The following is a 26,718-nucleotide window of genomic DNA, read 5'->3' on the forward strand; positions in this document are numbered from 1 at the left end:
GGGGGAGACGTGGGAGGCAGGTCCCTGGAGCCCGTGTAGGGGTGGACGGTAAGGGACAGGAGGCACCTGCACGCCCAGGAGGTGGAGCTCCCGCTCGAAGGCCGTGTGCACCCGGTGGAAGGACTCCGCGGTGCTGGCGTCCAGCCCCACATCCTCAGGCAGCTCACGGTGCTTCTCGTCGATGAGGCCCAGGATCTCGGTGCCCGTGTAGAAGTAGCGGTGCAGGTCGTAGGAGGCGGCCAGCAGCTGCATGTGGGTGTCAATGAGCTCCAGCAGGTCCGCCCACATCTCATTCAGCCCGTCCTTCCACTCGGCGATGGTGGCTGCCTCTCCGTGGCCTGCGTCGATGAGCCGCTCGATGATGGTATTCACGTTGTCCACCCGCTCCTGTCCGATGGCCCCAGTCTCCCTGGCAAAGTCCCGGAACTTGTCCCGGAGCAGCTGGACAAGGGTAGAGAGAAATGTGGTTATCAGGGCTCAGGGGCTGGTGGTGTCCTCACACTGGCTGTAGGCTTTCCCAGGTGGCAACCACAACCACCTGGAGCCGAGCTCTCACACCTCCCCAGGGCTTCCAGAGTGCCCACCGCGCGTTGGGCATGCATCTCTGTGCAGCACTTTGCAACGGGCAGGTGTGTGCGTATGTGTCTGGAACGAGGGCTCCTGCAGTAGAGGAAGACAAAGAAAGCGGCCGCTGTGGGTACTCACGGTCACGTGGTCGAAGTCTTGCCCCATTTCTGGGGACGAGACCACCAGCTCCTTTTCTGCAATCCACTGCTCCAGGTCATCGGCCTCCCTCTTCAGCTGGAACAGGTGGTACATGTTCTCCAGCTTCCGCTTGCGTTCCTCTGCCATGTCCTTCAGCCCTGCATACTGCTTGTCCACTTGCCCCTGAAGTCTGATGATCTGTTCCCTGGAATTCAAAACAAGAAAGTGCTCAGAGATAGCGATAGAAAACCCAGCGAAGCCAGTCAGGGGAGCCGTGCGACTCCTCCCAGCCCTGTGACAGGGACAGGTGGGGAAACACAGCTTAGGAGAAATGGCAGCGACTTCTCCTGGGGGAGACCTGGGGAGAGAAGGAACCATCCCTAGACCATGATGCTTCAGGAGATGACAGAAATGTGTCCCCCTTGGAGGTGGATGATTTCTGCCACTGCCCTGTGCACTGGAAAGCCCAGAGAGACAAGTACAGAAGGGAACATCCCCATCATTCTTCCATGGAGGCTGATGGGCAGGCTGTCCGACGGGGGCTCAGTAGCAGCATGCCCGCTTAGCTCTTCAGAGAAGGACATGCAGTACCAGGGGCTCCATCCTTGGGGGTTCTTGGGAGATGCTGGGGTGGCTGCTGAGGACCCATAGCTGTGGATGCCCTAGAGGCAGATGAGGAGAGGGACATACTGGGGGTAGCCTGAGGTGTGTGGCCCAGTGGGCTCCCATTTATGCAGAGCCCACACAACTGAAGAGCTGAAATGGGTATAGGTTTTCTACCTTCACCCCTCTATGATAATTTTGCTGAGAGACTGTGACATCCTGAAGTACCTTCAGGACCATAAAAAGAAAAGCAACGTTAGTCTTCAGCATCTCTTGGCATAGTCTAACGCTTCAAAAGACTGGAGCTCTCAGTTCACCCAGAGGGTAGTTTTGCTTTTTGATCTTTTTTGCAAACCAGACCTCAGTCAGCCCTGTTTGAAGTTACACAAAACCGAGGCATGAAATGGAATTGGGCCAACAGGCCATCCAGAAAGCAGTTTTCTCAAACTCTATTTTTCAGGAAAACTGTTCCTGTTTTCCCACTTGGACCTGAAGGGATCCTGGTTGGTGGGCCCCTGGCCTGATGCCCACGACCTGGCCTGACGCCCCAGCTGGTGCACGTACCCCTCGGGGTGGCCTGCAGAGAGCAGGCCCTGGGCCCGGCCGGCCAGCTGCTTGATGTTCCGCCCGTACTCCTCCACCGCACGCTGCTGCCGCAGATGCCGCTTCAGCATCACGATGGCACCCTCTTCGTCCTAAGAGGCAGGGGACCCTCAGCATGAGCTCGGTGAGCTGGCCTGGTCCAGGGTACAGCCCAGCTCCGCAGGTGCCCGAGATCGGGGAGAGCCAGGCTCAAGGGACACCCACAGGGAACAGTGCCATCCTTTCCTGCTACTCATTTTCTAGCAATGCCCGCATCCCACCTTCCCCTTGACTCTTCCGATCTGATATCTACCCTCCAGGCCCAGCTCCAGCTTTCTGTTCCCTGAAAACGTCCTCTATCATTCCAGCGTTGGGAGACCCCTCCTATCCCTTTTCACCCCCTCCCACAGCAGTTCATCAGCACAGAATCCACAGTAAAAACAAGGTGAAGAACCCTTGGGTTAGAGCAAATCTAAGGTGGCAGACAGGGCACCCGGCTGCAGTGTGTGCTCTGCAGGGGTGCACTCAAGAGGCGGGGTGTCCTGAGGAGGAGGGTTCCTTGTACAGCATCCCCCTGCCCTCACTCGTCACACACCTAACTTACAAGGTTCCCCACTGACCGCCCAGCCCCAGCTCTTCCTCTCGGCCTGGGCACCCTGCCTGGCACCCCTGGCCTGAGCCGACCTTGGGGGTCTCGTCAGAAATGACGTAGAGCTCCTGCTCGCTGATCCAGGCCTCAGCCTCGCCCGCGTCCAGGTAGTACTGCTGGGCCTCGCTGGCATCCCGCAGGCGCTGCAGCCGCCCAGCTGCGGCCTCCCGCAGCGTGTCCCAGGAGCTCTGCAGGTGGCCCAGGCGCTCCTCGATGTCCTGGCAGTCGATCTCTGCCTCCTCCACCAGCCTCTGCCCTCTCTGCAGCACATCCTCCACCCGCGGCGCGTGGCCCAGGATCTCGTTCTGCAGCGTCTGCGGCCAGAGGGGAAGGGCGTGAGACGCGGGGCCTTCCCACCGCGCAGGCGAGGCCAAGCCTGCAGCAGGCTGCCCGGGTGACTCCCTGGCATCTCTCACCCCTCCCGCTCGGGGAAGCTAGAGCAGAGCGGGCGGTGGCCATCACTGCCCATGCCCACGTGCCAGGCACAGTGCGAGGCACTTCACATCATTCTCCTTCCACCCTCCCAGTCTTCTGAGATAAGCACGCAGAACCCCGCCCAGAGCAGGTCAGTACGTGCAGGCAGCAAGGGGCAGAGCTGGGGTTGGAACACGCTCTCCCTGACCCCACAGCCTGTGTGCTTCACCGCTCCCTCTTCTCCCTATGCTACAGCAGAGCTTGATTTCTTACTTGTACAGGGCAGAGGAAAGGAAAACCATTTTTATTTTACTTTATATTTTGGTTAACCCTCACCCGAAGATATTTTCTCCATTGATTTTAGAGAGCGTGGAAAGGAGAGGGAGAGAGAGAGACATCGATGTGAGAGAGACACATCGGTTGCCTCCTGCACGTGCCCCGACCAGGTCGGAGATCGAACCTGCAACCCAGGTACACGCCCTTAACCAGAAATCGAACTGGCTACCCTTCAGTGCGCCAGCTGATGCTCTAACCACGGAGCCACACAGGCCAGGGCAGGAAAACCATTTTTAAATGGCCTTTTGGTTTCTTATTCTAAGAGCTTTTGCTCCTATAAAGTGACAGTTGACAGTCACCCCTTGTACAGAGTTTAGGGTTTTGTTTGGTTTTTCCCCATTTCTATTTCTCAAATCTCTTGTGAGCTTTGTATTATTTTCTTGTCTAAATTTTTCATCACCAGAATGGCATTTTCCTCTCACTCTGGGGACTGGGTCACCTTTTTCTTCAGGGGCCACGACCCATGTGTCACTCACTTTCTAGTCCTAGAGGCCCGAGCCTGGGTGCTTCCTGCCTGTGGGCTCTCCGCCCCTTATACCACATCACCTCACTTTCTACAACTGCCCTGTGGCCTTTACAACCGTCTGGAGGGCAGGGGCAAAAGCAGGACACGTGGGCAGTACAGTGACTGTCAGCATTTCAAATATATAGAACTAGCAACATCCACATGTAACCTAACTCTCTGAAATGCATTTTCACACTTGGAATCTCGAGGCTGACATTTTCCTGTGGCCTGTGCAATTGTATTCAAATCACCCATGGTGTCAACTCCAATTGCCTTTACTTTCCCTGAGATCCTATGACCTCCTTCTAGGCTCCTGTGCAGTGTACTTACTTGTGAGGTCTTCTTCCCTGCTTTCATTCATTCAACACATATTTATTATTTCCCATGTAGCAGACCCTGTTCTAGGAACAATGTGGAAACAAAACCCTGTTCTCATAAAGCTTACAGTCTAGTAGAGGAAACAGACGGTGAGCAGGTAAATAAATGAAGAAATGTAGATAATTGGGGCTATGAGGAAAATACAATGAGATGAAGATGGTCTGCCGAGGTGTGGTGGTGGCTAATTCAGCTGGCGGAGTCAGCAGGGCCTTTCTGAGATGACATTTGAGTGAGACATGAATAAGTGGGAGGCCACCACACAAAGACCTGGGGATGAATGTTGCTGGCAAGAGGGAAGGGTATGTGCAAAGTCCCTGGGGTGGAGGTGAGCCTGGGCTGTCTAAGGCCAGAGAGAGAACCAGAAAAGCTAAAATACTGTGAAAGAGGGAGAAAGTGATGAGATGAGAGTTAGAGGAAGGTAGGGGCCTGATCAGACAGAACAGTTGTTCTTAACCCTGGCTGCACATCAAAAAATATGGGAAAACAGACACAACCAGAACCCCAACCCTAAAGATCCTAATTAATTGCTCTCAGGTCAGACCTGGGCATTTTCAGGTTTAAAAGTTCCCCCAGATGATTCTAATGTGCAGCCAGAGTGAAAGCTGTTGATGTGGCACCTTGTGGGATTTGTTCAGTTGCAATGCATAGCCACGAGAGCAATGGTTCTCAAAGTGGGGTACTGGACCAGCAGTACCAGCGTAACCCCGGGTCTTGATAGAAATAGAAATTACCCGGCTCTACTTCTAGTTTGATTCAGTAGAACTGGGGTGGAGCCTGGTAGCCTAGGTGTGAACAAGCCCTCGGGAGAGTTTGAGAACCACTGCCATAGAGGGAACGATGGAATGGGATTTAAGCTTTAGCCAGGCTAGCCTAAAATAGTCTTCACCAGGGCAGTCACACTCTCCCAAGAGATTATCTTTCCCTTTAGTTTAGGAGAACCTCATATATACTTGCCCTTTTCCTAAAATAGCGACCTTCAGCCAGGGGAGATGACAATCTTTTGGCAATAACACTTACTAGACAGGGTCAAAAGTCCTTAGTGCTAGGACTAAAGTCGGCTCATTTTACAGTTGAGGAAACGAAGGCCCCAAGGATACTGTATTCTACCAGCCTCCTTCAAGAAGGGGTTGTGGTGTTAACCCCCATCCTACCACCTTCTAGCCCAGGCCCCTTTGTGTGGCCACAGGAGCCTTGGTGACTAGATCATGTCGACTAGGAGCAAAGGGTCTGAGGGAGCTTTTATTTATTTTTAACTTTTTAATTTTTTATTTATTTTTTAATCCTCACCTGAGGATATTTTTCCATTGTTTTTCAGAGAGAGAGAGAGAGAGAGAGGGAGAGAGAAACTTAAATGTGAGAGAGACACATGGATTGGTTGTCTTCCTGACGCGCCCTGACCGGGGCTGGGGATGGAGCCTGAGGGAGCTTTTAAGGAACCCCTCTGACTATAATTCAGATCTTTGCACAGGTGCTGTGCTCTGTGAGCAGACGTCGGCTGCTGTTACTCTGGGGAAGGAAGTACTATCTGCCATGAGCTTCCTTCCCAAGGGGCTACAATACTGACTGGCACTCTGGGACAACTGCTCTCTCTGGGGTAAGTCCCCAGGCTCTCCTTGCTTATGGTTGTGGCTGCGCCCACTTCTTGACGCAAAGAGCAGACCAGGCAGGAGGAATGACTCTCCGCCCAAGAGCAGGGTCTCCGGCCAGTGCCTGACAGAGGCACCATAACCAAGGTAGCTGGCCTTGGGAGATACACGATAACTTTGATACAATAGGAAGCATGGCATCTGCTCACTTTCAGGCCTAAGAAACAGCAGAACATCAAATGAATGTTTGCTCCAATGGCTCAGCGTCCAAGTTTGGTGGCTTCCTAATGGGGTTTGAGCTCCACAAGTCCTCATGTGTCCAGAGAAGTGGGGCGTACTTACCCTGAGGACACCCAACAGGCCAAGCTCAGCCCTGGAAGAGGTAGAGCAACCAGGAGCTATGGGCCTCTCTCAGGGAGGCCATGGAACACAGGAGCTGTAAAGCACATTAGGCCCCAGGCCAGGGCATCTGGGTCCTGCATTCACCTGTGCCCTGATGGATCTGAATGGCCCCAAATCCCAAAGTATCTAAACAACTCCCCACCCTGCCCCCTGTGGTCCACCCAGAATTCTCTCTGCCATCACCAAAGCTGCTCTTGTTAGGGGGTCTGGAGACCCCACAGCTATTAACAAGGACAATAATTTTCTGCAGCTGGCCTTCTTCAGGTCAGGGCTGGGCCTCCCACCCTGGGGCAGCACGGGGCAGGTGGGACTGACAAGGTAAGGCAGTACTCACCTGGTTCTTCTTCATGAACAGCTGCACAGCTTGCAGATTAATGCCGTAGTCGGCGGACTGGGCCAGAGGCAATCTCTCTTCCACCCAGAGCTGCGGAGACCAAAGGCAGGGGACCAGCTGATGACAATCACAGCCCCCCCTTTCCCGAGCACTCACCATGATCCAGACGGCGCCGCTTGCCGTGTCTCCTGGTTCTTCCCAACACCCAGTATCAGGGTTTTGCCCCCATTTTACAGATGGGGACATTTTGATAGTTTGAATTGAGGTTCCAAATAACTCACTCCTGGTCACACAGGGGGAAGGTAATGTAGCTGGATCAGGAACCCAAGTCTGTCTGGCCCCGAAGGCCATGCGTGAGTTACCATTCAAAAAGCACTGGCTTTACCTTTATATTTAACGTAATCATCACAGCAGTCCTGTGAGATAAGGGGGTGAGATGACCAGACATCTGCTGCTAAGAACTGCACTGGGCAGCAGCCAGCTATCCTGATGGCAGCTGCTGCCTTGGCTGCTGGGGGTTTGGGGGTTTTGGCCCACGCACCGTCTCATCCTCTAGGTCGCGGCTGATTTGCAGCTTGGCTCTGGATGATTCCAGCTGCTTCTTCCTCTTCCCCAGGGGCTCCAGGAGGTCCAGGAACCGCCTCTCAATGCTCAAGTCAGCGCCTCCCTCCTCCTCTCCCGGTGAGGGCATCTCCGCAAACAGCTCTGCCAGCTCCTCCTTCCGCACATTCACTTGGTCTTCCACACGCTGGGACACAAAGGGACAGTGTTGGCACCAGCCCTGGCACCTGGGAAGTCCCTCCCTCTTCTCCATCATTGATATCCCACCCATCCTTAAGGGCCCAGTTGGAGCTCAACCTCTCCCAGGAGGTCTCCCGGATGCCCCACTCATTCTTTCCTCCCTGGAGGCCTGTACTTTACAGGCCTGCTTTTATGAACCTGTTTTAGATCCTTATCTTACCCACTACAAAGGGGTAGGAGATGGGTTATGAATCAGGAGACCTTTTGCATGATAAAGGAAAGCCCAGCTAAGAGGAGCCGGCTTTCAGGTTTCAGATTTGCTCCCCAAGTTCCCTTCTATTCCAACACTTCCAGTCTACAACACGCTCACGTGCCTTCAGCTTAGCCAACATCCGGTTGACGCTGGTCAGGTCCTTGCCCGGGTCATCTGACCGCAGCTGGTCCTCCATGGCGCTGATCCACTTGTTGAGGTCAGCATGGGTCTGCGAGCGCAGGTCAGAGCTCCTGGCAGCTGAGAGCTGCTGGGTCTTCTCCTTTGAGGTGGCCTGAAGCTCATCCCAGAGTCGGTGCAAGGCTTCTAGCCTCTGGGACACCAGGTCTGCAAACTGGGGCTTCTCCTCCATCAGCTGCTTTCCTTCCTGTGCAGGAAGGAGGAGAGCTCACCGTCCAGTCTTGGAGCAGCCCTGCTCCAGATTGCAAAAGGCTAACCGAGGGGAGGCCAGAGAAGCAAGGAATCTGCCTAGAACTTGGTGAGGCCCAAATGAAAGACTATGCACCCCAAGTTATCTGCAGTAGAAGGTGGGACAGGGGAGCCATGTTTGGGGCAAATGATTCAGGAGACTGCAGTACAGGGAGCTGCAGGCAAGGGTAGGCTGGTGCTAAAATTGTTTCTTAATTAAAGAAAAAAAAGATTCAGGATCCATCCAGGTACAAGTAGCCTGGAAACCTCCCTGTGAGTTCTACCCTCTTGATTGTCTCCCCTGAGGTTGTGCACTGACTAGCCTTTGCTGGGATCTTTTAGTTATTGACTTTGTCTTATCAGGTTTTCACCTGCATAAATATATCTGTTTAGAGTGGGTACAGTATGATACGACTTGGGCCTAATCATGACAGTCAATATTTATTAAGTGTTTAATCATCAGCGAGGACTGTTCTAAGTGCTTTAATGCTCACAACTCCCTCAGGCAGGGAGCTGTTATTATCCCCGTTACAGAGGAAGAAACTGAGGTGCAGGGAGGCTGACTCAGACAGTCTGGCATGGAGCCTGCACCCTCAACTACTGTGGACACAGCCTCGTGTGGCCCCTAGGCCTGCTCCTCCCTGGTCACCACCACAGGGAAGAGCAAAGGTACCTGACTCCAAGATCTAACTCCAGCCATATTTTCACTTGGGCTCCTGGGTAAACTCATTACAGAGGGGCCCCTTGCTTTCCCATCTACAAGGGGTGAACGACCACTCCCCAGTGGTTCTGCCCATCCAAAAGGTGAGGGTCAAAGGACCATTCTGCTCGTATCGCATAGTCCCCTGTGCTGGGCCCTGGTGAGGATAACAGAAGGCAAAGAGAGATAATCACTGTTCTGGCGATGAATGCTGAAGCTCTGACACAGATGTCTTCAGTGGCCTGGACTGTCCCAGACTCAGGTGACCCAGAAGAGGAACCCATTCTGACCAGGCTTAACAAGACTGTATATATCTGAAGGTTTAACTACTACTTAGAGAAGTTTTTTTCAATTCCAGGTTCTATGCTGTCCAGCAAGCTTCAGGATGGTGTCTATGCCTGGGCAAAGTCCCATTCAGGTAAGCACATCTGAGCATGCGCATTACTTACAGCATCGATGCTCTCCAGCTGCCCCTGGTGGGAGGCCAGCTCTGCCATGAACGCCTGGTGCTTCAGCCATTTGTTGTTAAGGTTTCGCGCTTCATCATAGGAGACATCCTGAGATGTCAGCAGCTTGTCATTGATCCAGAGGGTGAGCTGTGGGCAGAAAAGGGGGTTCCAATCATCCCCGAGTGCACCTCTTTGGCCAGGGGTTCAGGGCTGCAGAACAAGACCATACAGAGGAAGTGTGTGCACAGCAGAGCACCTCCCTCCATCTCTGGATCCCTGACCCCCAGCACAGGCAACTTCACCCACACTGACTCGGGCTAAAACATGGACACTGGTGGGTCTCCCACACCAATGTGTGCAGGGTGACACCAGGGATATTTATGCTTCTCTCCTTATTTCCAGGACCTAGGACAGGGCCTGGCCTGTTATAGGAACTCAACAAGCGTTTCTGGATGGATAAATGCATCCTTTAGCAGTAGGGTGAGAAATCATTAATAAACACAGAAAATGTTATCAGAGGAAGAAGCCATGGGGAGGAGCAGCCAATGTTTCCAAGATGTCCTGGCACCATCGCCAGCCCAAGGGCAGAGGGAGATAAAAACAAAGTCACTGGGCTGAGAGGAAACGGGGTGAGGATGAGAGTGAGGGGGTCAGGGAAAGCCCCATTCTACACGGAGATAGGATTAATGGAGGACCCGGGAGGACAGGTTAAAGACCTTCCTTATAGAGCTTGTGCCAGGCTGAGCCAGGACTTTCGGGTCAGTAGTTCTCTAACCAGGAGGCTTGTTGAAAACGTGACTCTCCCTTTCACCCCTTAAGGCTCTGATTCATCTGGGCCTGGGTGGGGCCCAGGAGTCTGCTTTTAACGAGGGCCAGGACTGGTTAAGTAATTGCAGGGCCCAGTGCAAAATGGAAATGTTCAAAATTATTAAGAATTTCAAGATGGCAACAGCAGGGCATTAGACCAGTGTGGAGCCCTCTAAGCACGGGCCTGTGTGAATTCACAGGTCCCATGTCCCCGAAGCCAGCTCTGGCCAGAACCCTAGGTGACTCTAGCACAGATGGTCCTCTGAGAAACCCTGTCCTAGACTTGACAAATTAAAAAACATCTTTACAGCCCTGGCCACCAGGTGGCTCGGTTGGTTGGAGCATCGTCCTGAAAGGTTGCGGGTTCGATACTAGAGGATTACCTATGCTGTCAAGTACCCAGAGTTCTCCCCATGGGATCCCAGGCTCCGGGTTAGGGAGGATCCCTGTGGATGCCCCACCTCTGGGCTCTTTGCTCCTAGAAAAGGATCTCCTGCAAAGTGGCCTGCCTCCCTGGGGCCTCACCTCCTGGCAGTCCTGAAGGAAGTTCTGGAGCGCCAGGTTGTCTCTCAGGAGAACCGAGGCCTCCTGGGCCTTCTCATTGTTCTTCTTGTGCCTGGAAGGAAAGCCAGAAGCCGTGGTCACACCACACTGCCAGCGCCGCCTGATTCCAGCCCTTCACCCTGGGTTCCGAGAGTACCTGTCCTCAATCAGGTGCACCTTCTCCTTGATCTTGTCTGAGTAGAGGTTCCCCTCGGCTACCAGCTTGTTTCCAGAGTCCACGGGACTCAAGACTTTATCCTGGTTGTTCTCCATGGACACCAAGAAATCCTCAAACTTCCGGATCCCAGCCTCTGCAGCTTCCAGGGAGTCTGGGGTCTCCAAGTGAGCCAGAGTGTATTCCTGTTAAAGCAAGTTTCCAGATGAGGCATGAAGACAACCTGAGGAGGCGGTGAGGGAACCTGCCAGGCCAGAGTGCCATGTGTAGCCATACAGGTTATAGTGTGAATGATGCCCCTGAAGTTGTTCAAGGAAGAGGCTCCCTAGGCCTTGCCCCACCCCCATCCTCACCCAGGGGTACCCAATGAACAGTGTGCCTAAAGCCACATGGAAGGGTAACCACCCAGGGGGAATTCACTTCCCTAGCCTCTGACTCAAGAATAGGCATAGTTTGGGATACGGGTCTGAAAAAGGCACATAAGAAACAAAGAGGATTATTTCCCTAATTAGTGGCTAAAGAGAGTCCAAGAAAAGCATAATTTAGTCCCTGAGCACCTGTAGCACATTCGGAGACTCACCAGTGCTACAGCCCTGAAAGACCCTCCCCACCCCCAGCCCAGAACACCTCTCCCTACCTGGTTGCTGAGGATAGCTTCAGCCTGCTTGGCATCTTTCTGGAACTCCTGGAAGCCAAGGCACTGGGCGAGGAAGTGGCCACGGTTCTCCCACATCCGGCACAGGGCGTCCCAGCCAGTCCCCAGGCCTTCCAGCCGCTGGCCCAGGAGCAGGTACTCTGGGTCCGTCTGGCCATGAAGCACTTTCTCCCCAGATGCTTGGATGCGCTTGTAGCTGTCTTGGTGCCTGTCGATCTCATCCTTCATGGCTGCATGCTGCTGTAGGAGCTGCTCAGCCTCTGGGAGGGACTCAGGTGCGTCCTCAGAGGCCACAGTCTTTTGGGCCATGGACAGCCAGGCCTGAAAGTCGTCCAGGTTCTGCAGGAAGGCCTGCAGCTGGCTGGCTTCCCCCAGTGAGGCCTCCTGGCCTTGCAGGGCTCTCTGCAGGCCCTGCCACAGCTCCTCCACATACGCCTGCCGCTGGCCAAGGTCCTCCTTCTGTTCAGGGTGTGACGCTATCAGCCGCTGCGACTCACGCTCCAGAGCCCCCACGCGGGCCTGGATGGCAGCCACGTCGCGCTCCAGCCCCGACAATTTCCGCTGGATGGCGATGATGCCCGTCAGGTCCCGGCCCAGGTCTTTGGTGGACTCCACTACCTTCGTCTTGTCCAGGATCCACTTGCTGGTCTCCTCACAGTCCACGCAGAAGTTGTGCACCCGGAGGGCAGAGCCCACTTCCTCCCGCCAGTTTGACACCATGGTCTGGAATGCCTGCCACCTACAGAGAGGGACACAGCAACACCCTCTTCCATAACTCCAACCACAGGGCACCCCTTCCCAGATTTCCCACTGGAGTCTCTCCCCAGAGACCTTGAACACTGAAAAAAATCATCTACTCAACAAATTGCAGTAAGTTTCATTTATCCAGTTTTACCCAAGACAACACAACTTCCATCAGCAGGAGACAGCAGTGACGTTATTCCAACCGTGAGTGAAGGGATGTGGCACTTATCTGGGCTCTGTATGGAGTTGGATTTCAGGCTAACACACAATTCCCCCAGATCTGTTGAAATACTAAAAATGACTAGAAAGCCCACATTATCAACTTTAAGAATCCAGCTGCCCTAGTGGAACCATGAAGATGCCTGACTATGTTCAAAGTGTGTAGGGCCTGGAATAAATGAAGCAAAGCATTTGCTCTAATTCAAGTGGGTGGAGACAAGTAAATCTATAATCCATCAAGCGGTGATAGCACAATGAAAAAATAAAGCAAGGTAACAGGATAGAGGCAGAGGAAATGGGTGGGTGGGAGGCATGTGATATTTTCAGTGGGATGCTCAGTGAGGACTGCTCCAATAAGCTGGCATGCAAGCTGAGATCTGAAAAACAAGGGAGTCAACCAAGTGGATACCTGAGAAAAGACTGTTCCAAACAGAGGAAACCTCACACTATATATAATGTGCTAGGTATGCAAAGCACTATAAGCAAGACATAAATATATTGCTCTTCATTTGCTTATAATGTAGTAGGAAAGTTCTTCAATGTAAAAGTAACTGTAGCACCAGGTAGAGCGTGAAGCTCTAAACCAATACAAGTTTCATCTGGAACACGGGGAAGGAGGACCCCGGGTGGGCCTAAAGGAGGGGCAGGATTTGGAGAATGTGGTCTGAGGAGAGCGCACTCTGGTAGAGGTAACAGCAGAAGCATGGAGGTAGGACTGCAGGTGAAGGTAAAGAATGACAGTTGTTTTTAAAAAATATTTGAAGAGCTAGCCCATGGAAGAAGAATCAGAATACATTTTGATCTTGCTGAAGGGCAGAACCAGAACCAATGTTACAAATTTCAAGGAGGCAGACTCAATAGGAAATCAAACTTTCTAACCAAAAGATGTTGCCCCAAATGGGATGGGCTGCAGGGTGAAGGGGTGAGCCCTCCATGCCTGGAAGTGTTTGTGCAGGACACAGGCTGTCTGGGATTTGGAGGGAATGGGTGTGTGTGTGCACAAGTGTGCAGGTGTGCAAGACAGACAGGAAGCACTTGTCAGCTAAATATGTGTTGCCTTAATGAGCTGTAGTCAGAGAATGATCTTTACAGGTCCCTAAGCCATGTACCATCCTGAGTGAACTATATCAGGTATTTGCCGTCTTCAGGCGAGAGAGAACCTGAGGCATGAAATGATAAGATGGTTTTCTATTAAATCTGAGAGTTGGAATGTACCTGAGAAGTCATCTAGCCTAAAGAAGAGCAAAGAGTTCTCCTTCTCCTCTGCATAAACCTCAGGTTTCAGAGGCATCTCCTGAGCTACCATCCCCATCTTCAGATGCTAAAACAATTAGCCCATTCTAGTGACTCCAAAGTATCCCCCCACCCCCGTCTCCCCTGCCTTCCCCTGGGCCTCTGGGAGTTTCCACTGTGCTGACCCTTTTCTTCCCTAACTGCACCTCCCCAATTGCCTCAGGCAGAACAAAGCTCAGAAACAAGTGTGGGGACAGGCACAGTGGAAATGAGTAGGCGGTGACCATGTGGCACTGTGTGTGCAGGGTCCAGGGTGACAAACAGGATAGGAGTCTGACAAGCAGGACATGCTCTGTCCTTGGAGATTCTAGAGGACTCATGGGCAATTATGCCCTGCACTGAAAGCACATCCCCCCCAAAGGCTCCTCAGGGCCTGTTTTCTGTTCTGACCACGAAGCGTGCTCAAGGCTTCCTGCTAATTCTTGTCTTCATTCAAGCCAGCTGCAAGGTCGATGATGCATTTTGGTACACGCAGAAGTTTTCTTTTATGAGCAGTACTTAAGAGCTCTCAGAAAGCATTTTCCCTGCCTAAGAAATGTCTGGGGAAATGTGGCATGAGTACCATATGGCCTGATTCTAGCTACAGCACACTCAGAACGTCCCCTCATCACATAGGATCACCACCCTGACCCCAGCCACAGTATTTGCAGCCGTGTGAACACATCTCTCTCCCTCCCGATCACTAAGCAGGTCCCTCCTTGCTGCTACAGGAGACCGGTTGAGAAAGTCAGGTGTACTTAGGGTCCAAACCTGGCAGTGCGGAGCAGGCATCCTGACCTTCAGGCTACACCCCCAAGCAGTGTGCCAGGTGCAGGACGATGCCCCCAGCCCCACCCACACCTCACCTGGTGTTCAGGTGGTCCTGGTACTGCTTCACTTCCCCACTGCGTGGGTGGCCACTCTCGACCAGGCTGTTGGCAGCATGGTTCACGCCATCAATCTGAGTCATCAATGTCTTCATCTCCTGGTCCAGGATGTCAAACCTGATACAGATGGAGAAAATGAGGATTGGTAAGGCGGCAGCAGGCACTGCGCTGCCAGTGGCCACCCAGTCTCCGAACATGTAGCTCTCGCTTTCTCCTTCCGCCTCCTAAATACATTTGACCAGGTAAAGGGAGGGGGGAGAAAGATATGCTGACACACCCTATTTGCTGGGTCCAATTTCATGGTTTAGCATTTCTTGGACCAGGCTAGGAGAGAGCTGGTTCCTTACTACATGGGCCACCAGCTCAACAGAGGCGTAGGGGAGGAACGTTGATGGGAGGTTCATCATCACAGAGACCACCTGCCTCTACTGCCCCAGTTGCTGCTCTTGGACCCCAGTTCCACTGCCTTGAAACCCTGACCTGAAGGCTACTCCGTAGCCAGATGCTCTGTCCCCGGGTAGGAGAAGGGACAGCAGCTATGGGGAAGAGAGCTGTGTGGCCATGAAGCTGACTCTTCTGGGATAAAAGCCCAGGTCCCTCCAGCATCAGCACGACACCTCAGTGTGTTCTAGGGAGTGACTCTCCTCTTCCTCAACTCCCTGGATTCTGTGCTTAGGATGCTAGAATGCATGTGGGCAGGCCTCTCCAGCTGGAGAGCTGATGAAACCGGAATACTGGAAGTGAGAGTGGCCTTGCAGATCAGTGGTTTACCAACCTGTCTCTGCAGCTTCTTTGGTCTCTGTGGTTTCAGGACTGCCACAGAGAGCTAGAGCTTCTGGGTCCCAGCCTCTCACTTCCCCCTTAATCAGATCAGCTCTACTTTCCTCTTCGTTATATGTCAGAGGTTCAGTATACAATTCATTTGAACAAAGGCTGCTATAGCTGAAAAGTAATTGAATAACTGGACCAGAATGAGCCCTTTGTTTATTTTGAGGAAGGCTGCAGGGGTGAAGTACCCAAAGCCACAGAGACCAATTAGAGCCTGTGACTCCCAATGCCTGGCCTCTGCAATAAAGGGCACCCCCTGGCCTCTCAGATAGACCCTGGCTGATCTAGAGGCTGTTGCTACACCCAGCAGAGGGGGAGTGCATGCCCTGGTGCGGGGAGGCAAGAAGAAAGGGCCAGCTCTGACCTGTGCTGCACAACCTCCAGGTCCTCCAGTATGTCTGGGATTTCCATCTGGGCCAGCCACTTCTCTTTCTCGCCCATCCACAGCTCACAGGCATCTGTCTCCCCAAACACCGTGTACAGGTCCAGGGCATCCTGCAGCTTCTGCCGACGCAGGTCTGCCTGAGCCACAACTTGCTGGTAGAGATCCCGAAGGACCTGCAGCCGGTTGGTCACATCTGGGGAATCCCGAAACTCTTGGGGGAAGCCCTGGGCCTGCTGTTCCAGATGCTCCATCACCGCACGGCTCTCCTCCAGCTCCTCCAGGAAGTCCTTGTGCTTCTTCCCCATGGCCCGTGTGGCCCCTTCGTCCTGCCCCACGTCTTCGCCCGAGAGCAGCTTGTGAGCATCCTGCAGCCAGGCCTTTAGGTCGTCCGCATCGCCCTGGAACTGGAAGAAGTTCTCGGCATCCTGGAGGTTCTTCTTGCGGAAGGCGGCCAGCTCCTTCAGCTGTTCCCACTGGGCGGACACGTCCTTAATGCGGGCCTCGATCTGCGGGTGCCCAAACTGCTTGCGCGCGACCATGCCCTCCGCCTCCTGGAAGATCTGGTCCAGGTGGGCGTCCAGCCCACGGAGCTCGTCCTCAAAGGCCTTGTGCTTGCGCTGCAAGATGAGCACGCCGGTCAGGTCCTTGCCATAGTCCAGGGAGGAGTAGATCTGCTCCTTCTCCTTGATCCAGCCCTCAGCTTCATCCATCTCCCAGAAGAACTTCCAGAGCCGCTTGGACTGCTCCAGCTGGGCCTTCCGCCCGGCTGCCATGTTGCTCAGCTCCTCAAAGCACTGCTCCAGGTGGCTGACACGGTCCTGGATGACCTGGGGATCACATGGCTGGTACCCTGGGAGGAATGAGAGGAGGAGAGGTGAGAGGTACAGGCGCTTCATTTATGGGTGAGCTTCAGGTCAGTCGCTGGGCTAGAACCATATGATCTAGAAGCTGCCATTTCACTGGAACTATGGGGTTGGATGCAGGGGGTCTCAGTTGCTCAGAGGGCAGGGCAGGTTCTTACTTATTAGTTCCTAGAAAACTTTCAAGGTAGATTAAAAGTTGGGTCAACTCTCAAAAGAAATGTACTACGTAAAAATTTTTAAAAAGCCTAGACACAAATTTCAAGATGACTCTTCCAGGATGCAACAGGGTCTATTTAAGACCCGAAGGTATGAACCTAAATTGTCTCTGCTGGAAGCTAAACTAGCAGAGAGGATGAAAGACGGATGATGCGGGCCTCGATCTGCAGGTGCCCAAACTGCTTGTGTGCGACCATGCCCTCCGCCTCCCGATGTTACTTATAAACACCTTCTGATCACAGGTTACAAAAGCAGTTGCCAGGTCTCTGGAGAGTTTTGCTACCACTCAAGCTTCTTTCTTGCACCATTAGTTAATGAAAGAAGCAGAATTCTAAAGCTAGGAGATTTATCCAAGCTGGGGTGCTGGAGTCCTAAGCCAGCCAGGGCCCTGGCTTCTGAGGCCTCAACAGGGAGACATCTGAATTCTCACCTTTCCCCTCAGTGAACTGCAGGGTGGCTGTAGTGATGGCCTTCACTTTGTCTCCTTGGATGGCGATGTCAGCCTCCATCATCTTGTGCTTCTGTAGCAAGTCCTCAACCTCCAACAGGTGCTTCCCGAACTCAGCAGATAAGAGGTGAGCCTGGCAAAGGGGACAGATGGGGTGGAGGGAATGAGGAGAGGTGAAGAGACCTATATGCTAGAAGAGACCCCTCCAAAGGGGGTGTCCATGGTATCTGGGCTGGGGGAGTCAGTGCAGCCAGAAAACAGCTGCTGCTCAGCATGGAAGGGGCCACAGAGCAGGAGTCCCTACTGGGGGTGCCCATCAGAATCATTCTCAGACCGCCTTCCATAAGCTTGAGCCCCTCACTCGATCTCCTGCATCTGCCCCGGGTTTGGGGCCTGAGAGTGTGTATTTTTAGGAAGTTCCATGGTCACTCTGATGTGTATGCTGAGCTGAGAGCACTGTGGCAAAGGGAGAGGAGACTCAGATTTCCTGGTGGCCCCTAGGCTGGCAGGTCTGGATTCTCCAGGCTCCTGATTAACGTTTATCTCTCTAGGCCCTGCAGGTTGGCGCCTGTGCTACTATGAACCCAAGATTGCTTTTCTTTTTTCTTTTTTTAAAAATATATCTTTATTGATTTCAGAGAGAGGAAGGGAGAGGGAGGGAGTTGAAACATTAATGACGAGACAGTTGTCATTCATTGGCTGCCTCCTGCACGACCCTGACTGGTGATCAAGCCTGCAAACCAGGCATGTGCCCTGACCAGGAATCGAACCTTGATCTCCTGGATCCTAGGTCAATGATCAACTGCTGAGCCACACCCAGCCGGGCTGAACCCAAGATTTCTTGATCATGGGGATAGAGTAGACCTGGGCTGGTGACTTGTCTGGAGCAGAGCAGGCCAAGCAGTTGACAGGCAGATGCAGCCAGACACTGTGTTGCCTCGGTTTCTCCATTCTGATTCGGGGATGTGACTGGTTGGGAGGCATCTAAGGAAGCATATGCTAACTGGGGTCAGCCCTGGGGTCAATTTTTAGCCAGTGTGGGGCAGGCACTGGGGCCCGAGGTGGGTGCTGGAGGTGTGGAGGACCGGCAGCCCCCTGGCCCACCTTGATCTCATCCATCCAGTCGATGCTGTGCAGCATGTCCTGGAAGAGCTTCTGTAGTGCCAGGGTGGTCTCGAGTCTCTGGCGCCGGGCCCTCAGCAGATCCTGCAGGTACTTCCACAGGCGCAGGATGTTGTCCTTACGGGCGGTGATGCGCTTCTGGTCGTGGTAGTTCTCCTTCTCCAGTTCCTGGGCCAGGTCCTCCAGGGCCCTCACCCGCTCTTCGTAGGCAGCTGTGTCAGTCTCGATGGCCTCGTGCTTCTTCTTGGCAGCCTCCACAGCTGCCAGGTCATACCCAAAGTTATCCTGCCCCACGGAGAGAAAAATAGGCAGCTTAGTCAGGCTCCTTGTGGCTGGTCCCCAAATGCAGAGAAATGGCAGGTCCCTTTGGAATCACTGCTGGATGGGAGAGACCACTCCTTAGGACTTGGTTCTGCCATCTTTTTCAGCCTTTCTCTTATCAGAGCCAAGTCCCAGTGACTGTCTCACGAGAACCTTTAAAAGCAGCTTGATATTTTACTCCCTGTGCCATAAGTGTGGGCATGCTGTGCGTACATTACTGACAGAGTCCCCTCTTGGCCCTCTGCACTCACCTTTGTGCCTGGAATGGACCTGCCTGATTCTGGGCAGGAAGAGACTCTGACTCAGAACCACACAGCTGTGAACAGATGGCTTTGGGGTGCACACACACTCTCCAGTTTTCTCAGGACACATGCTTCCCCCTTTCTGGGTGGCATTTAATTTGTTTCCAAGCTCCGAGTGGGCAAGAACAGATGCTGTCATGGACAGTCAACCCTGGGGTAAATTTTTAGCCAGTGAACTATGACAAGGCCCTAGAGGCCAAAGCCCAAAGGCACGTCTGCCACACGAGGTGCACTTTTTTGTCACATCCCCAGAGGACCACTGTTTAATGCCCATTTGAGCCCTGACTTTAGTTGATGACAGCCTCAGGGGCCATTTTTGGACTATGAGGCTCTTTCCCTAAAAATGAGACTTTAAATCCTAAAGAGTTCTTCTGCAGAGGTGAATCCTGATCCACCCAATCCTGGGGAGCAGGGCTGCCAGGCCTGTGGAGAGGCTCATCCACGGCCACTGAGAGGTCAGCTTGGGCTCCAGTCCAGCTGACTGCTGGGGGCTCTGGAAGGCTCCCCGTCCTGCCATCCCCAAGTGAGTCCTCTGGTACCTGGGCCACGAGGCGCTGGTTTTCACTGAGCCACGTCTCTCTCATGGCGGCCTTTCGGTCAAAGCGCCGGGCCAACTGCTCCAGCTTCTCCTGCCGAATGAGCTCATTCCTCAGCGCCAGCTCCCGCTGGTACTCAGCTTCCTCCAGGCTTTCCCAGGCCTGCACGAGGACAGAGGAGGATTCTTGGGGCACGAGAGGAACACCTGGGTTTGGGGGTTCTCCCTCTTTCGCCCAATTTTGGGTGATTTCAGAAACGTAGGCAGAGCCTTTGGCTTTCGTGTCTGGGCCCACCAAAGATTCAGGAAGCCCTGGTTATGAGCTCTCGGTCTCCTCTTGCCCTAAACCTGCCTGGGACTTTTGGCCTAATATAACGTTGTGTGTCTCTGTGGGTGCACTGTAAATGGCTAAATGGCAACCTCTGTTCTATTAGAATTTCCAGGGGGTATTAAGCGACTAAATCTTGGAAATATTAGAAGGTGTTTCACTTCTGTTATAAGTAGTTAATATTCCATACTTAAAGAAATTCAATGTTCAGTAGAGACTAGATTACAATAACTGGCTCCGAAAATGAATTCTGAGCATCTGAACAGGGGGCTGAATTGATGGACCCTAGGTGGAGTTGACCTCTCAGAACTAGGTTCAGATAGCACCCCAAAATAACCAGCATGTGTTATTAAAATAACACCACAGAAAATGACTTGGTTTAACCCTGCCCAGGGACCATTCCCTGTGCCCTTATTGAGAACTCAGTCTACTCACTGGCAACATGAAATAGAAAATGCTACTGTACCCGGTTGATGTCAGACACTAGTTTCCCGTCATGGGGCGTGTACACTTTCTGATTGTTGGCTCTCATCCGGGACTGGATGGTAAAAAGTAAGACTTCCAGATTCCCCTTCTCCTGAAACCTGTGGAGAAAACAGAGGTAGGGAGATTGGTGTAGAGATCCTACAGCCAAACTGTTTGAAGTCAGCATGGAACCCTGGTAACTTGGAGCTTGGAGAGCAAAGCATATTTCCTTTAAAAACAAAAAAGTAAAAAGGATTCATAGGTTTACTTACCTGTTAAAACCCCTATCATACTCGCCAACTGAGATCTAATGGGGGTTGAGCCTTTACAATACAAACCAGAAAAAACACAACACCTGCCACAGCATCTGCTTCTCATCTGCCCCCCAGGGGAATGGCTACCTGGAATAGTCTGGGAATTCCTGTAGCTATCAAGTTTTACCAATCGATATGAACTCTCCCCTGTTTGGCAAATGAGGAAGGCTCTTTAGTCAGTTTTTCATTGAGTCAATAAATCCTTAGCAGCAGCAGCAGCAGCAGCATCCACGTAACATATTGCATTGAAAGCAACGTTCGCCCGAGTCCTAATGAGCCAGCTCTCCTGACAAGTTTCAGAGGCCAGATGCTTCCGAGGGGGGAGGAAAGGCCGGGTTCTGGGAGCATTTTAGGCGTAGGAGATGAGAGCTGGCAGGAGGATGGTGTCTGGAACTTGGGTCCAAGCTCCAGGAAACTGGGCACTTTCCCATTTCTGCATGTATGCAAGGATGTCCCCATTTCTATGTCCTCTGCCTGGCGATCGATGGTCAGCTATGAGCAAGGTCTCCACGCTGAGGCCAGCCCAACAGGCCTGACTGCTCACAGGCACTTCAAGAGGGCTGTGGCCCTGAGCACCGTCTCCACAGCCAAGAGAGATCGCCCCTGCGTGCAGAGCCTGGGAGACTCACAGGGGGTGTTACCTGTACTGAATTCAGGACTTTCAGAGTGGGCTAGTGTCAGACCAGAAATCAGATACTTGTTTATAGTACATTCTAGACACCGTGTCTCACCTTTCCCTGTTTGAGAGTCATGAATGAAGAGTGTGGAAGATCACAGGAGGAGGAACGAGGCAGAGGGTACCACTGATGAGCTAGAAATCTGTTTTAGGAGAGCTGGGCAAGCTAAAAGCAGGTGAGCTGGCGGCCCCTCTGTCTGTATTGTGCCTGTTGTCATGAGTGTGCATGTATGTACATATGCACGTGTAGTTGTGTGTCACTGTGCATATGTCCATGTGCATGTGCTCAGGCCCTGTCCACACTGAGGCAGGCTCAGTGCCCTGCTGATGAGCAGTAACAGGTGGGAGAGAAAAAGAAGGATGCACTTGGTGATCAGCAAGGCCCCATACGAGAGCTCTGGGGCTTAGAATACAGAGGTCATTACCAGAAAACACTGTAAACCCGAAGCTCAGTGCACAGATGAGAAAGGAACTCTCCTGCACTGGTTCTTTGAAGGGACTCCAAAGCCTAAGATGTCACTGCTGCTCCCCCTCAGGGATCTGGAAAACTATTCTTCTTGGCTATGAGTTGGGGGTTACTCCTCAATGCCTATTTCCTATAGGATGACGGCTTGGGAGCAGGGAGGCCAGGAGACCAGGGATGAAGTAAGTGACAGATGGGAAGCTCTCCAGACTCTAGAATACGCCTCCCAGGTACACTTCTCAAGGCCCAGAGCCTGGCTCCACCTTTAGGCAGCTGGTTCTCAGCCACTGATGCCCACCCTCCCTGCCAAGGGCCAGGGCCTTACTTGGGCGGCTTCTCCACGGTGCGGTACGTGCTAAAGGCCTGTAGCTGCTGCTGGACGCCGGTCAGGGAGTTGGCAAATTTGCGGCTGTTCAGGACTGTGATGGTCTGCTCGATCCAGGTGAGCAGGTCCGAGGCCAGCCCACTGTACTTTTCAATCATCTTCTCTGTCTCAATGGCATGGTCGATCACCTAGGGGAACATCCTCATCAGAAGAGCAATGATGCCATTGATGAGGACCACAATTGAGGTCCAGCCCTGGAGTGCTCCACGTTCCCCGGGTCTGTTCCCCGAGCCCAGGGCTGTGGTTAAGGCAGAAGGAATGTTCTGGAAGCACACTGGCAACCTCAGTAGGCAGCTGGCCCTGCTCAGGTTCAGGAGTTCCCTCCTTTTCCCCTAACTCTATAAAAGGTTGGTCAGCTCCCCCTGCCAGAATACCAGCCACTAGAGTGGCCAAAATCTTGTTCATTTTTCAACGTGTTAGGAATCAAGGGCTTGTGGGCACTGTCTTTGCTAAACACCAGGCACACAAAGATGAATGAGAAATAGTGCCCACCCACAAGCAGCCAGGGATCCAGCAGGGGAAAGGAATGTGGCATTAGGGTCTGCACAGTGGGTGGCTTCCTGGTATCCCACAGAGCCTCAGAGGCCCGAAACCACAATAAACCAACAAATAAAAGCCCATTTTGTTCCTGTGGGAATATTCCTGAGGCATGGGTCTGCAGGTGGAAGATGGGCTCAGAGCTGCAGGCAACAACACCTTTCAGGACAGACCATCAACCCGCTTTGTAATTCAGCGTGGGAGTCATTAACTTGGCTTCAGGGGAAGTTGGGGTGATCTGCCCCTCTTCCCACTGCAGCTGGAGCCCAGGCAGGAAGCTCTTGAGATGGAAAGGGAGCATCTCTGTCTAGGCCTGGGAGTGGCAAACAGGGAAAGGAGGTGACACTGGTTACGAGACACTCGGTACCTTGCCGACACGCTTGCCCTCCACCGCCAGCACCTTCATCTTGGAAAAGTAGTGGTAGAATGCCACCACGTAGGTAATAATGGATTTCTCATCAGGGTTTTCTGTGAAGACATCTGCAAGGGGAAAGGGTGCTCTCAGGACTGAACCAGAAGTGGGAAATGTCAGGCCCAGGGGGTTTATCTCCATGTTTCTACAGCATGAAGTTCAACTACAGGCACCAAGTGACAACCAGCAGGGTGAGAATGGAAGAGTAATGGCCCTGAGATTTTAGCAAGAGGATGAAATCCATATTAGGGCCAAAAATTATGAAAGAACGACCCAAAGGCTACACTGGGCCCCCAATCAGGCCAGGTGAGGTGCAGCGAACCAACTGGAGCTGAAAAGCAGACCCCAAGCAGAGTGCTGGCCTGGCCGCCAGCTCCTCGCTGTGCCCATGGCTCACCCAGCACCTGGCCTAGACTCCTCCAGGTGCCCTGTCAGTCTGGTGCTCCCTCCAGCACTAGAAGCACCATCTTCCACTACTACAGTCAAACTGGAGGGGGAGCCGCTCACCTTCAGGGTCAAGGAGCGGGATAATACCCAGCTGACGCTCGGCCACATCGAATGCGTGTTCCAGGTTGTGTCGGGCATTGGAGTCTTTCAGCTTATCAAAGTCAATCAGGTCAGGCCTGAGAACGAAGCCAGACTGTCAGAGGGAGTGGTGGCTACAGCATCCCTACCAGTGGGGCAGCCCTGATAGGGTGCAAAGACCCTGGGCAGATGGAGGGAAGTAGATGGGCAGGAAAAGTGAAAGGAGGACTTGGGAGTACAGGATGGGGCAGCTGTGAGTGCCGCATGTGGGGAAGGTTGCAGTGGGAATTTAAGGGAGGCAGGGCTGCTAAAGGTGAGAGAAGGACCAGCAGAGGTGACATTCCCGTGGAACTTGAACAGTAACCCACATGCTGAGTGCAATGTGCAATGTGTCTGAACACTGCAGGGGTTCCGCCGCATCCCACAGCCCTCTCTGTCCTCTTACCGGTGCTTGTGTATCAGGGCATTAAAGGCCAGGCCATCCTTCCAGCTGGAGGTGAAGTTGGTGACATTGACGTGGGGGTAGCTGCATCCAAGAGAAACATTGAGACTTAAGAAATAGATTCTTTTCGGGTGCCAAACAAGTGTATGATATGAGGGGCCAATACACAGGAGAGGAATGGACCCGTCTCTCCTCAAGTCCCTTTATCATGAGTGTAGCCGTGAAGCCACACAGAGAGGCTGCCCCCTAACATGGGTCCCAAAGACTCATACACCCAACAGACCCTGCAGTCTGACCCAGGCAACTATGGAAGAGTCTTGTGTTCCGGGCCGTAAAGAATCAGTCACTTTGCATCAGTGACTCCAAAGCTGCTATATTTCTGGGTGATGGTGTCATGTCCCTTGGGGACAAAAGTGCTCAGGGGAGCAGGAGGGTGGGGAAAGGTGGTAGCAGCTGGTCCCAGGGCATACCCTGCCGTCTTCATCTGACACCATAACAGCAATGCATCCTTGGCCGAGCGTGTCTCACGACCTTCCTGAGTTTGGACAACGATGTCCTGAATCTGGGTGTAAAGGAACAAGTGGGAGAGGAATTAGATTTGCATCTGGCTCAGAGCCTTCCTGCTCTCCCTGGTGGTGGTGGTGGGGGGGGCTCCTTCCTCCTCCCTAGCAATCCACCTGCCTCACCAGCCCTGCAGCAACACTACATCCGAGGCCCCAGTCCCAGTGGCCTGTTTCCCTGCCTTAGTCAGTGACAGCACACAGGGATGGGGAGGAGATGGCTCTAACTTGATAACTCTGATGGGATGCCAAGAGCAAACGACAAGATGCCCCGATTCCTCCTCAGGAGGAACATGCCCTGCAAGGCGGGGAGCGGCACTAATGTTGGAAGGTACTGCATTTGGATCAGGAGCTTCTCTTGCCTTTTCATTCTTCCCAGTCCTGCTGTTGTTACTGTTTAATCGTGCACACCCACACACAATGAGATGGGACACCCAGGAGCACTTGGATGAGATCTTCAGCCATGAGCTGTGTGCTGTATCTTCCTCTGCCCTGCCCTTCCCTCCTCTGACTAGGCTCTTTCTGTCCCCATACCAGCGGGTGGAAGGCTCTGCTTCCTTCCCTCACTTTCTAAATTTCCTTATAAATAACGAACCTTGAATTTCAGGGTAGGAAGAGAGAAGTTTCTGATTAAAACACAAAAACAGATCTTCTGTACTGTTTTTGCAATTTCTGAACCAAACTATGTAAAAAACCGAAAAGTTACACATATGGGGGATAAAAAGCTGATCTTCTAGCCGGATCTCAGCCCAGCTACTAAATTCTATCTTCTCCCTTAAAAGACTACACTGCTGACTGAATAGCCCACCCTGAGCCTCAACAGTCTGTCAATTGCAAATGATGGTCACTCCTTCCTACCAGCACTTTCCCATAGGACAGGTTTCTAGCCTCCTAGAATGTGCATAAACACACTTCATTCACTATTTTATAAGATTCCCAAACCCTGTCTGGCCCAGAGAGGCTCCCTCCACTACCTCTGCCCTCTGGAAACCCACCTGGAAGCGGAGGATGATGGTCCAGATGAGGCCCAGGACCAGGCGGTGGTTGCCGTCCACAATGTCGTGGGAGCCCATGTTCTCCAGGTGTACACGCTGCTCCTTGAGGAACTGCAGGGCCTTGTCCACATTCTCCAGGCAATGGATTCGCATCTTCCCCTTCGTGGGCTTTGGCTGGGGGACAGCAGTGGCCCCCGTGGGCATGGAGGAACCTCACAGTTACCACAGAGGTTGCTGCAGCCTTGACCAGCTCCTACCTTCAGCATTCACCCTCCACCCTCCTGGCTCAACTCCAACTCCCACACACACTTCTTTCCAACCCCATTCTTCCAGCAAAGTTCAGAGGTTTCCTCCCTCAAACACCCTGCAATCAGGCTGCATCAGTATTGAGCCCAGGACTACACAAAGCCTTCTGAATGGGTGACAAATGGTATTCAAACACAATAACATAACTGATAGTTGAGCACTTACTATGTGCCAGGCACAGTGTTGAGGACTATTTATTGGCAGCTGGTTATAAGAGTGGCTTTCAGTTTGGGTCCATCCCACCATCCAAACTCCTCCCTCCACACCCCTAAATGGCCTCAGCCAAAACTCAAGGGGCCTGCCAACGATGGGTAACCTCATCATCTGAAGGGTTCCCAGTGGTAATTCTCGCTAGTGGGCTTTCAATGCAGGATAAGAGGCAGAACTTGGAGTGGAGTTGAAAAGGCAACAGAAGAATGTGGTATCTTTTCATTTAGACCCCGAGGATCTTATATTATTACTTCATTAGTCACAGGTATCATTTCCCCAGTTTTACACTTGGGGAAAATGAGGCAAAGAAGGTCTTGCCTGATGGGCCCAAAGGCACAATGAGAGTAACTGAGCAAAACATGAACCTTAATCTGGTTCTCTCTCAAGGGCAACATTACTGCTGGAGGGTTACAACTGAGAGGGCCTGTAATACATTTCCGATTGTGAGAGCAATAGAACACACAAGACAGTATCTTCCACACTTTCTCTTGGTTCCAAGAAAGATGCAAATTTCTCCAGCTGGGTAATGGGAGTCCATCAATCCATATATCTTAGCACAAGGAGGCTGAGGGTGGGCCACTGCAGACCAGCTACAGATGCCCAGATCCCAAGTGGAGAAAGTAAAGAGCTCTGCATGGCTTCTGGGAGAAGCATGAGACTGGAAGAGGCCAGAGGAGGCAAGAAATTCTGAGAATGAGTCAGAGAACCTAGTCAG

The 26,718-nt window shown here is 52.7% G+C and overlaps 1 protein-coding gene across 2 annotated transcripts in view; it reads right to left on the reverse strand.

Annotated features, from left to right (window-relative positions):
- Positions 1–26,718, reverse strand: part of SPTB (spectrin beta, erythrocytic) — a 111,116-nt gene that overhangs the window by 21,187 nt on the left and 63,211 nt on the right. For both annotated transcript variants that reach the window (XM_081116177.1, XM_081116178.1), the window contains exons 4-26: positions 25,488–25,661; positions 24,403–24,494; positions 23,936–24,016; positions 23,473–23,588; positions 22,921–23,033; positions 21,957–22,144; positions 20,180–20,297; positions 19,390–19,548; positions 18,210–18,512; positions 17,088–17,238; positions 15,558–16,428; positions 14,345–14,482; positions 11,226–11,982; positions 10,571–10,773; positions 10,396–10,486; positions 9,064–9,210; positions 7,610–7,873; positions 7,036–7,242; positions 6,495–6,584; positions 2,575–2,853; positions 1,873–2,003; positions 706–910; positions 67–441 (exon numbers count right to left, since the gene is read on the reverse strand). In XM_081116177.1, coding sequence (XP_080972303.1) covers positions 67–441; positions 706–910; positions 1,873–2,003; positions 2,575–2,853; positions 6,495–6,584; positions 7,036–7,242; positions 7,610–7,873; positions 9,064–9,210; positions 10,396–10,486; positions 10,571–10,773; positions 11,226–11,982; positions 14,345–14,482; positions 15,558–16,428; positions 17,088–17,238; positions 18,210–18,512; positions 19,390–19,548; positions 20,180–20,297; positions 21,957–22,144; positions 22,921–23,033; positions 23,473–23,588; positions 23,936–24,016; positions 24,403–24,494; positions 25,488–25,661 — 5,253 coding nt within the window. The remainder of the gene's footprint in view (positions 1–66; positions 442–705; positions 911–1,872; positions 2,004–2,574; positions 2,854–6,494; positions 6,585–7,035; positions 7,243–7,609; positions 7,874–9,063; positions 9,211–10,395; positions 10,487–10,570; positions 10,774–11,225; positions 11,983–14,344; positions 14,483–15,557; positions 16,429–17,087; positions 17,239–18,209; positions 18,513–19,389; positions 19,549–20,179; positions 20,298–21,956; positions 22,145–22,920; positions 23,034–23,472; positions 23,589–23,935; positions 24,017–24,402; positions 24,495–25,487; positions 25,662–26,718) is intronic.

This window comes from Miniopterus schreibersii (genome assembly GCF_964146895.1).
Source record: "Miniopterus schreibersii genome assembly, chromosome: 1".
Classification (NCBI taxonomy): domain Eukaryota; kingdom Metazoa; phylum Chordata; class Mammalia; order Chiroptera; family Miniopteridae; genus Miniopterus; species Miniopterus schreibersii.